The sequence below is a fragment of the Silene latifolia genome, chromosome Y (assembly GCF_048544455.1).
Source record: "Silene latifolia isolate original U9 population chromosome Y, ASM4854445v1, whole genome shotgun sequence".
Classification (NCBI taxonomy): Eukaryota; Viridiplantae; Streptophyta; class Magnoliopsida; order Caryophyllales; family Caryophyllaceae; genus Silene; species Silene latifolia.
This window is the reverse complement of record NC_133538.1, coordinates 133,496,476-133,508,500: the sequence shown is the minus strand read 5'-3', so window position 1 is coordinate 133,508,500 and position 12,025 is coordinate 133,496,476. Positions and strand designations below refer to the sequence as shown.

The following is a 12,025-nucleotide window of genomic DNA, read 5'->3' as shown; positions in this document are numbered from 1 at the left end:
CTTGTAGAATATAAAATCCAACTTGTAGAATATAAATTGCCTTAATAATTATAAAATTCTTTAAAATAAAATTATTGGGTATTACAGTCTTTCCTCCTTAAAAGAAACTTCATCCCGAAGTTTACCCAAAACCAACGCCCTTCACGGCTCAAGTGTCTCACCAAAGTCAATCAATTACTCTAATTTATCGCATAAATTGTTAAGCTAAGACGGTGTTTTATGCTATTTTACATTCCACCCTCCTGAAAAGAAGGTTACGTACTCGTAACCACATACATACCTAGTGAAAAAGATGAGGATATCTCTCGCGCATTGATGCGTCTATCTCCCAAGTAGCTTCCTCCACTTCATGGTTATACCACAACACTTTCACCAAAGCCACTTCACCATTTCTGGTTTTGCGAACCTTAGTGTTAAGTATCTTCTTTGGGACTTCTTCATACGTCAATTGCTCATCTAACTCAATGTTTTCAATTTTAAGCACATGTGACGGACCACTAACATACTTCCTCAGCTGTGACACGTGAAACACATTATGGACTCGCGCTAAAGCTGGTGGTAGCGCTAGACGATACGACACTTCCCCAACTCTATCATAAATCTCATATGGTCCTAAATACTTATGACTCAATTTTCCATGCTTCCCAAATCTCATGACTCCCTTCATTGGTGACACTTTCAGCAACACCTTATCACCAACATTAAACTCAATCTCAGATCTTCTCAAATCCGTATAACTTTTCTGATGATCCTGTGCAGCTTTCATCTTTTGTCTTATCACTTGCACTTCCTCAATCATCTCTTGCACCATGTGCGGCCCTACGATCCTCCGCTCAGCACTATCATCCCAGCAAATCGAGCTTCTTCACTTCCTCCCATAAAGAGCTTCAAAGGAGCCATGCCAATACTGGCATGATAACTATTATTGTAAGAGAATTAAATCAAGTCCTGTCTCTCCTCCCAAGACCCTCCAAATTCCAGAATACACGCCCTAAGCATATCCTCTAGCGTCTGTATAGTTTGCTCAGTCAGACCTACTGGATGAAATGTAGTACTCATCTTCAGTTTAGTTCCCAAGGGCTCTTTCAACTCTTGCCAAACGTTAGATATGAATCTTGAATCTCTATCTGACACTATATCTTTAGGAATTCCATGCAATTTTAGCACATTCCTTCTATAAGCCTTAGCCAACTCAACTTTACTCTAGGTATCCTTTATAGGGATAAAGTGAGCAGACTTAGTTAATCGGTTTACTATCACCCATATCATGTTCTTTCCTTTTTGTCTTCGAGGTAACCCCACAATAAAATCCAAAGAGATACTTTCCCATTTCCATTCATGCACTTCCAAAGACTGCACCTTCCTTGAAGTCTCTTATGCTCTTCCTTAACTCTTTGGCATGTCAAACACTTGGCTACAAACTCCTTAGCAAATGGAAGTGCTACCATCTCGGTTGCCCGATGTAGTGTTGGGAAATGTGTCCTCAACAATAGTGTGATCACATGATTTAAATATCATTATTAAATCTCATATAAAGAATACGTAAGGGATGATTCAATTATATAGTCAACTGATCAACATTAATCGGTAACGATTGGCTTGCTAGAGTTTGACGTTATCACGTCGTGGGGACGGTGATGGTCAGTTGATCCCTTAAGGTCACACCTAAAGGATGATGCCCTTATCTATAAAGTTCATTAATTGTATGACGATGCAAGTTGATCAATTCCTTAAAATTGAACAATTCGATTTGTGAGAGAGAATAAATATCTTATTGTAATGGGATTAAATAAGATTTATTTTAGTAATAAAATGCTTTGTTACTAAAATTATTATTGTTTGAGAAACAATAGAGATAGGAATGAATGGTTAATTATAATTACAAGGTATTGTGAATTATAATCATATGACCCATTTTATTTATGTGATCAAGTATCACTAGTCAATTTGTTGAATGTAATTTAATTAATTTATAAAATGATATTTATGTGATAAATATGCATTTAATTAATTAATAACATGTATCATACTACATGTGACATATTGTGTGACAAATGACAAATTGACAAAATAAAATGGTAGTCCATTTTATGTATATGGACCGAAATAATGGAGATGGAAGGTGTTAGTGGGTGAATTATTTTATGAGATAAAATGACCTAATCATGGCTAACCTACACTAGCTTACACACCTACACTAAGTAGACTTACATGCCTACAATTTGGAGAAGTGAAAAAGCATAAAGAAAAGATGCCATCCTTGGCATTTTCTCTCCTCCAACCGTGCTCCTCCTCCTCTTATTTGAGAATATGAGTTCTCTTATTTTCATTCATTCATTACCACATGCAAGTTCATGCATTATTCTTTTTCTCTCTTTATCTTCATCAAAACATGAGATTTTTGATCCAAATTGTTCATAAAAGATTACTAAAATTATTAATGCTATATATGAGTATTAGTAATCAATTTTAAGGTATACTATTAAATAAATATCTAGCACATATTGTTTAGTAGAGGTATGGGATAGTTTTGGGTGAAATCAAGAGGAGAATCTCTACTTTGGGATTTTTGAATGTTCATCCATTATTGGAAAGCTCAAGAACTAACAAGAAGGAGATCTTGTTGGTGCCCATATGATAACCAAAATTCATATGGTGAGAATACGATTTCTTCTCTAATTTTATTATTGTTTGCATGCATAAGATAACAATTTAATTTTATGACAAATTTACAATAAAACATATATGAATATGTTGAATATATAAATCTACTTTTCCTTCAGGTAGTACATATCAAAGATACCGTAATGAAATGTTTAAGCATATAAAATAAATTTTAACAAGATTACAAGTTCCAAAACCGAAAATTAAGTACAACTCAACTAAACAAGTTAAAGTCTAAACAACAGCGGAAGCTAAAATGTGATAGTCTTGCAGATGACCCGTCCAATCCAGCAACAAGCTCAAAAATCAATACCTGCTAGATATATGCTCACCGTCCCCCAATGGATAATCGCAGGTTTCACAACAACAGAAAAGGGGACAATCAACAGTACAATAACACATGCTCTAACAACAACAATAACCAGCAATCTCAATCCTCTAACAGTACAACTCCAACCTCCAAGTATCACTATCTGAGCCGTAGCCCAGATCCGCCAAGTAAGCCATCACAACATATTACCCACACCGCCAGTGGGAGGCCGCAACCTTAACACCTAAACCCCACTCATCGCAACCAGCAATCCCAGATCATTAATGTGCACATCACCCTTGTGACGGGAGCTACAAGGGGTGAATGGTCGGGACTAAATTTTTCGGTTACTTGTCATTAGGAGCAACTAGACCAAAACACAATTTATAACTTCACAAACAACTCTACAATTAGTAAAGAGGCAAGTAAAGGTCGGATCCTAAGGGACGGGAATTGAGATGAGATTTCTATTGCAACTAGTGGTGTCTTAGGGGTGTCACAATTGGGGTTTAATGTAGAAGATTACTAAACTAAATAGCAATGAAAGTGAACAAGCAAGATGAATTAAAAGGGATGTAAACAATTGATAAAAATCACTAGGGTGTCATGGGGTCATAGGGGATTCATGGGAATTGATCATACAAACATATTCTTAAGTTATAAGCAAGCAATTATTGTTGTGATGGATCGAGTTGGTTTATATCTTACAATCCTAGAAAAGTTTGGGTCCCGGAGCCGAATCGATTAGATTGTACAACACCTACAAGTCGACTTAGTCTTCCCTACTCAACAACATGCATGGTCTAATGAGACTCGAGTTGTTTTATGTCTTTCAAGTCTCATTGAAAAGATAGGTGATGGGTAAAAAATGCAAGGATTCATAGGCTCACATTTCATCAAACATAATATGTGCATGAGTTGAGATCGCAACAAGCAAGCAAATAAACTATGAAAGCATATTAATTTAAGCATGAATCATTCCCCATGTTGGTTTCCCCTAATTACCCATTAACCCTAGCTAAGGAACTACTCACTCATTATCATGTTGAACATGCTGGCAAGGTTGTCAATCATACCAACAAAGTGAAACATGATGAATAAATGAAAGTGATTAACAATAATTAAAGAGGGATTAAGAGAATTATACCTACTAATGATTCCAATAATAAAGCAAAGAATAAAAGAAGTACTTGATGCTTGATTGAGAGGTTGCCAATCTCCCAATAATAACCCAAATAATCTTCAATTACCCAAAACAAAGGATGAACAAGAGAGAGATTAAGGAAATAAAACTTGTATTAAAACTTGATTAATTGTTGATTACAAGATTAAAGAGAGATTTGATTGATATTAACTACTCTAAAGATTGCTAAGAAGAACATGCTCTTCTAATTAGACTAATGGGATATTTATAGTGGGGATTAGGTGGATGAATTAGGGTTAACTAAGGGCTTAAATGACGATTAAGTCCCTTGTTGAGGAAACATCGGTCTTTTTTGAAAGACTTCGGTCTCTAGGGAGACTCCGGTCTCTAGAAAAAGATGTGCATCCTTCCTTGAAGCTTGAAGAAGACGAAATGGCTCTGTCTGGGAATCCGGGCGTCTTTAGCACGGGACGGGCGGATTTGGTGGTTTCTGCCCGGGCGTCTTGGGGTGAAGACGGGCGTCTTCTGGAGTCTTTGCCCGGGCGTCTTGGAGTGAAGACGCACGGATTGTGGTGGTGGAGACGGGTGTCTTCTGGGGAAGACGCACGGATTGCTGGGCAGTCTTGTTTCTTCATCTTTTCTTCCTTTTTATTCATAAAATCCTTGGGGATTTCCTCGGGGATGCAAGGATCTTTTCTCATCATTGCCCATCTACTATAGTATGTACAAAGGCCTTCTAATCTTGTCTCTCCTTGATACTTGGTCATTGAATTAAATCAATTTAGCCTCATTTTGCCATGAAAATGCAAGGTTTGCACTCCTTTCCTACCAAGGGATCAAAACCTCAAAGAATATGCAAAACAAAGAACTAAAGACAATAAATGACCCAAATATGCACTAAAAAGCATGGGAACAAGGCTAATTCGGGGATTAAATATGCTCTAATTATTTTTTTTTTTTTGGTAAAAGGTGAACTTATATTAATAAAGATAACCCAATTACAACGTTTTGAGCCCAACAAGCTAACAAAGCCCATAAGAACATTACAATAATTCATTTTCTACTTTCCATCAAGAAGATAACCATACAGTAGTAGAAAGAAAACGACAGTAGTCCATATTGTCACAACTTGACGCCATGCACAACATGAGCAATCACAGACTCAGGACGAGGAAGGTATCCCTCCAGCCTACACCGATTTCTGCACCACCAAATGGCATGAATAAGTGCAAGTAGGTGCGCAGCAACAGATCTCTTCTGAATTTGAGAATGGAAACTCTGACTGAACCACCATGCAACCCAGTCCGCAATAGGTAGATGGCAACCTAGAGTTTGGGACATCACCGCAGCATTTCGATGAAAATGCAGGCAAAGAAGAGGTGAGCGTGTGATTCAGAAGCAGAATCACATAGAATGCAAGTGTCATCCATAGTAATCCCCATCCTCTTCAGCCTATCTTTAGTAAGAAGTCTTCCATGCATCACAAGCCACTCTATAAAACAATGTTTTGGGAGAGCATATTTAATCCAAACAAACTTGGTCCAAGTAACCTTAACCATGGGAGGGCTCAACCAGTCATAGCCACTAGCAATAGAGTATTCTTGATTAGGTTGTAGCCACCAATCCCGTACATAACCAGCCACCATAAGATCTCTGATCTTACATAGCTTTCTCCATGCCCAACTTCCATTTTGTTTAGGATCATAAGAAAATAAGGAACCACTTTTAGTATAAATAAAATGAATTCATCTTACCCATAAATGGTCCTTTTTCTGAGCTAACCACCAAATATACTTGCCCAAAGCTGCCTTGTTCCATCTTATATTGTCCTTCACATTCAAACCACCATGAGTTTTTGGTTGACAAATCTGTTCCCAGGACACCAGAGTATTACCCTGATCATTATCAATGCCAGTCCAGAGAAAATTTCTACATATGGCCGTGATCTTTTTCAGAATGGCAGAAGGAAGTATGAAGATTCTGGCCCAGTATGTATGAAGATTAGATAGAACAGCTTTTATCAGAACCAGACGACCAAAGATAACTCAATTTTTCACGCCAAGGGATCTTATTCTGGACACCACCTTATCAACCAAACTAGTACATTCAAGCACAGATAATTTCCTGGCAGCTATAGGTATTCCCAAGTACTTAAAAGGGAGAGTACCATGAGACATTCCAGTTACCTTCAATATATCATCAATTGTGCCCCTGATAACCCATTACTATAAAGACTGGACTTCCCTTTGTTCATTTTGAGACCAGATGCCCTAGAGAAAGATTCAAAAGCCCTTAACATGCCAATAATGGAAGTTCTGTCACCTCTACAGAACATGAGGAGGTCATCAGCAAAAGCAAGGTGTGTGAGTTTGATTCTGCCACAGAGGGGATGGTAGTTTAATGTAGTATAATCGTTGATCTTGCCCAAAATTCTACTCAGGTATTCCAGACAAATGACAAATAAGAGGGGGGATAAGGGATCCCCTTGCCTCAGGCCTCTTTTACCAGGGAAATAACCAAAGGACTCTCCAATAAGAGATAAAGAATAAGTGCGAGAGGTAATGCATTCCATAACCAGGTTGATGAATACAGGGGGAAAGTTAAGAGCTCTCAACATACCATCTACAAAACTCCATTCAATGCAGTCATAGGCATTTTGAAGGTCAATTTTCATGATGACTCTGAGAGAAACAGCCTTTCTATTATACATTTTGACCAAGTCTTGACAAATTAAAATGTTTTCCACTATATCTCTACCCTTGATGAAAGCACTTTGTGAGGAGTTAATGATATCAGGCAAAATAGTGCTCAGCCTATTGCACATGATTTTACTAATGCATTTATAAATTGAATTACAACAGGCACTAGGGCGAAATTGGGTGACATCAGAGGGTAAATCAACTTTGGGAACAAGAGTGATAAGAGTAGAGTTGATTTGTTGAGGAAGTTTACCATTTGAAAAGAATTCCTGGACAGCAGAAATCACATTATCCCCAGTAATGTCCCAAGTATCTTTATAAAATTGGCTATTGAAGCCATCAGGGCCAGGAGCTTTATTGCCACCAATATCAAACATGGCATTTCTAATCTCTACAGATGTCACAGATGCCAGGAGAATCTCATGGTGAGCCATGTTCAATATAGGGCCATCACTCACAATGTGGTCACAAACAGGATCAACAGGGTTACTACTTCCTAGTAAGTACTCATAATAATGAATAAATGCATGCTGAATGTCTGAACTGGAGGTGCACAAATTACCTTGCTGATCATGAATTTGTAATACCTTATTCTTTGCTCTTCGAGTCTTAATATGAGCATGAAAATAATGAGTGTTGTCATAACCCATATTAATCCAATCCAACTTTGCCTTCTGATCCAGGAACATATGCCAAGCTTCTTGCAAGACAATCAATTCATCAGCAACCTTCCTTTCTGTATCAAGAAGAATGTGATCCAGAGGGTTATGAATAAGAGCCATTTGAATCTGAGATAGAGCCAATTTAGCCACTTTCACCTTATTCTCAATATCTCCCAAATTCCCTTTATTCAAAGCCTTAAGGTCATACTTAAGTCCCTTTAATTTCTTCACATGTTGAAACATAAAATTCCCCTGAATGACCCTATTCCAACCTGTGTTGACAACTTGCTTAAAATTGGCATCCAAAGCCCACATGTTAAAGTACTTAAAAGATTGTTTTCTTGCACTAGGCTTACCCTGAAGATAAATGATGCAGGGACAGTGGTCAAAAGTCCCCTCAGGCATGAAGTAGGCATAAGACTCAGGAAAATTAAGAACCCAATCAGCATTACTCACACATCTATCCAGTCTACTATAAACAAGGGTGTCCACCTGTTGTTTGTTGTTCCACGTGAAATAAGATCCAATGGCTTTGAGATCATGTAAATCACACTGGTGAAGACAGTCTTGGAAAGGTTTTATATCAGCAAGGGAGACATGAGCACCCCCAAGTCTCTCATTAGGTTGCAGTACATTGTTGAAATCTCCGCCCACCAACCAAGACCCCTGAACAGCAATACAATATCCTTTCAAACTATTCCACAAATTACCCCTCTCAGCAGCTTTGTTAAACCCATAAACCAGAGTAAAAAAGAACACCTGCTGATTCCCCCTCATAGTGATTCTGGAGTGAATAGATTGAGGACTAACATCTAAAATGTCCACAATAAAAGAACCAGGATTCCAAAGCAACCATATACGACCTCCTGTAGAAACTGAATTATTAGTGCAAATAGACCATCCACTACAAATATTGTTCCTAACTTTATTCCACATTATAGGTTTAACTTTAGTTTCTACTAGCCCAAATAGCCCCAGATTATTATTGTGCAGAAACCATTTGATATCCTTCTGCTTATTCAGGCTATTGAGTCCCCTAACATTCCAGAAACCTATGTTAGCCATGATCCATGACTCCCCTTAAACCAGTTCTAGTCCCTTTTTGTTTCAGTTGGGTTGATCTGATAGTTGCCATGTTCAGAGCATCCAGAAATGTATTGCCATGAATAGGGTTTGAAGCACCACTGCCATTCTGTCTCATAACTCTTGTAATAATGACAGCAGAAGTTTGCAAAGGTTGTGAGACAGTAGCCCTAGGAATCACAGGTGTTGCAGCAACCATAGGAGCTTTCCCCTTATCCACAACCTTGGTTTGGGGTAAAACCCCCTTCTTTTGCCATACTTGTTTAACTTTGACCCCCTCTTTTTTCTTTCTGCATTGATCCTTATTATGTCCTATGCCAAAGCATTGGGAACACTTCAGAGGTAACCAGTCATACTCAACTTTCACTGTATGATCTTTCCCTTTCTCATCCTTGAATTGTATAGAGTTAGGAAAATTTTGAGTAACCTGCACATCCACCAGTAGCCTAGCATAACCAAGGAAAGTTTTATGACGAGTAGCTTCATCACATTGAACATACTCCCCGATAAGACCACTAATTTTTTTCAAGCACTCAATCCCCCAAAACTTCAAATCCAAGCCTGCCAATTTGATCCAGATAGGAACAGTTTGGACATTCTGTTTAACAAGATTCACATCGGGAGTCCATTCATTAATGATAACCGGCTTGTTATCAAACATAAAATGTCCCAAACTAACCACCTCCTTCATTTTTTCAACGGTCTTAAATCGGACTATGAATACTCCATTAGGCATAAAAGAGATTTTATCCACATCATAATCCTTCCAAATCCTCTTAAGATACCCAGAAACAACATTCCAAGGAGGGTTTGTACCCATGATATACCCGTATAACGAAGACGCCCAATAATTAATTTTAGGTAAAACATCAGCTTCAGAAAGTTGCAGAGTAGTCTTACCAGAATTAATAGGAGAGGGAATCTAGGTAATACCAGGTGATTTCTTCCGTTTTTGAACCTCAGTCCAGGTACCATTCTCCACCTCAATGAGAGATTCAGCCACCAAAACAGTCTCCGATGTAGATGGTAGTAAGGGAAGCACAACGACCTCTTCCTCCTCCGTTACATCTTCAACCAATGGTTCCTCCTCCAATGATTCCAAAACCTCAAACCTAATCTTCGACGCCGAGCCTACAGAACGTTAATTATTATTCGATTTTTTTTTATTTTTCCGAGTTTTTGCCATTGTTGCGTAAAAATTAGGGTTGATTAAAGATGATTGAATTTTTTTGGGAATTTTTTCGCAGGAACTTTCTCTCTCATCGCTCTTTTCACATCAAATATCCCCAAACCGAACCTTTGCTCGTCCCGAGTAAAGAGGTGACAAAGACTAGGACTTACCTAATAACATAGCCGATATGAGACAATTAGCGGGTCTCACTCCACCCCTTCAACTCACAACAAGACAACCATGAGGTAGGATGCCTTCTTGCAAGGCAAGGTGGGTCTTGCCAAAATGGCGACACATCCAAACATTAAGCACACAAAATCAAGAAATGGATGCATCTACAAAATAATAGCCACTTTCCTCATCTAAGTGGCGGAAATTATCTACAAGGGAAGCAATTCAAGGGTACACACTCCTTCATAGATGCAATTTCTCCAAACTACTAAGCCTAGAAGGATACCAATAAATCACCTCCAAATTGTGTCAAGCTAGGGTACCTTTGTCCTCAATCATTAAGTGCTTTTGTCAAGAGTAGACTCCCTATGGTGTTAGAAATACTGGAGGATCGCGGAATTCCCCCTCTTGCCTAGACAAGAAGAAGGGTCGTCCCCTCTCTACCATGCACAAAAATGGATACGATGGATAAAGGGATCAATAGATATTTGAGTTTCACTTTGGGAGTTCGCTTTTGTTTTTGTTTTTCCCCCCAATTTCTTGTGGCATTTGACATTTGAGAACACTTCCTTGCCATTTCTTTTTTATTTTTGGCATTTCAATACATGACAACTTTCAACTTTTCTTTGCATTTCTTTTGAACATTTTCAAAGTCACCCCATATGTAGTGAGGGTGGCTTATATTTGAAGCTTTAGGAGTTCTATTTTTGCTCCTCTATTCATTTGATGCATTTTTTTTTCAAACTTTCTTTCACTTTTCATTTCATTGAACTCAAATTGATTTCTTTTTGTTCCCATTCCCTTTGATGACAAAAATGTGGTAGAACATGGATGATGGATGGATGCATGGTTTCAAGAGTCACCTTGGAATAAACGGTAGCCAAGGAGTTATCACACCACAAGGTACTCTTGACTAGGCCTTAATCCATGGGTCAAAGGATACTAGCATGACACATCCTAGGGTGTTTTACAAGCATTCTAACAAGCAAAGGCTTAAGAAGAAAAAGCATCTACTAGGGCCTATATACACTTGTCAAGCTTCCCAAGTAGACGGTTTCGCAAAATTTTTCTAATATGCAAACTACATGCCATGATGCAACTAGCATATAAACATCCTAATGCAAATGATTCTACCAACTAATATGCCATATAAACTAAATGCAAGTCCTAAGTTCACATTGTTATACTGCATCAATCAAAATAAAGCCACATAATCATTAACATAAAGAGGAAAAAGGCGATTGGAAAGATCATACCATGCGGTCTTCAATATCCTCATGTCTCGGATGTGGCGTAGTCGATCAATGTGAACCAGGATAAAACAAACACAATATATACAACAATATATACATGACTACACTACAAAGGAAATGAACTTGTTTTTGGTTTTTCAATTTTTCAATTTTTTATGGTTTTTCGAAATTTTTCAATTTTTTTGGATTTTTGAATAAAAGTTAAGTTAAAATTCCCCATCCCCACACTAATATGGGCATTGTCCTCAATGGCCAAAATGATGGGAAATCATGCAAGCATGTCGCATGAATTCTACTCTAAATGCAAGCTACACTAATCTACACTATATGATGCATGGGTTTTTGTTTATGACGGATAGCGTAATTTAGATTACCTCCCGTTGCGTATGCATGTACTTCCCCAAACCGAGTTAGACATTATTTCTAATGTCTTAAAGTTGGGGTAGTTCATGCACACAAGATGCAATGCATGAAACTAAATTTGTCATTTTGGATTTTCAAAAGTGGAAACAATTAAATAAGAACACCTCAATGGGCCCGAGGTGTTAGTCCTCTATGTTGCTAGGACTCAACCAACCATAACAAAGTCAAATAATGTACAAGTTAACAAAACATAAAACTTCTTTCAAGAAAATTGAAACTAAAGAGAGGAGATGAGGAAACTTCACTTAAACTTGAGATGGGTGCCTCACGCCCGCTCCATCTAGCTATGAAGAGATCCTCTAGAGATCGCCATCATCTCCCTCTAGATCACTATCCCATATTTCTTTTGATGCATCACTTGTAGTCGGGTCCATGAACTCGTCCTCTTCACTATCAAGCTCCACCGTATCCCCTCCGCAAGAATTGTTGCTCCCTTCCTCTTGTA

General features: G+C 38.1%; 1 protein-coding gene across 1 annotated transcript; it reads right to left on the bottom strand.

The window, feature by feature from the left end:
* Positions 1–280: 280 nt before the first annotated feature.
* On the bottom strand, positions 281–811 carry LOC141628956 (uncharacterized). The gene has a single exon (XM_074442037.1). It carries the CDS (start codon positions 809–811, stop codon positions 281–283), a length of 531 nt encoding a protein of 176 aa, XP_074298138.1.
* Positions 812–12,025: the final 11,214 nt, after the last annotated feature.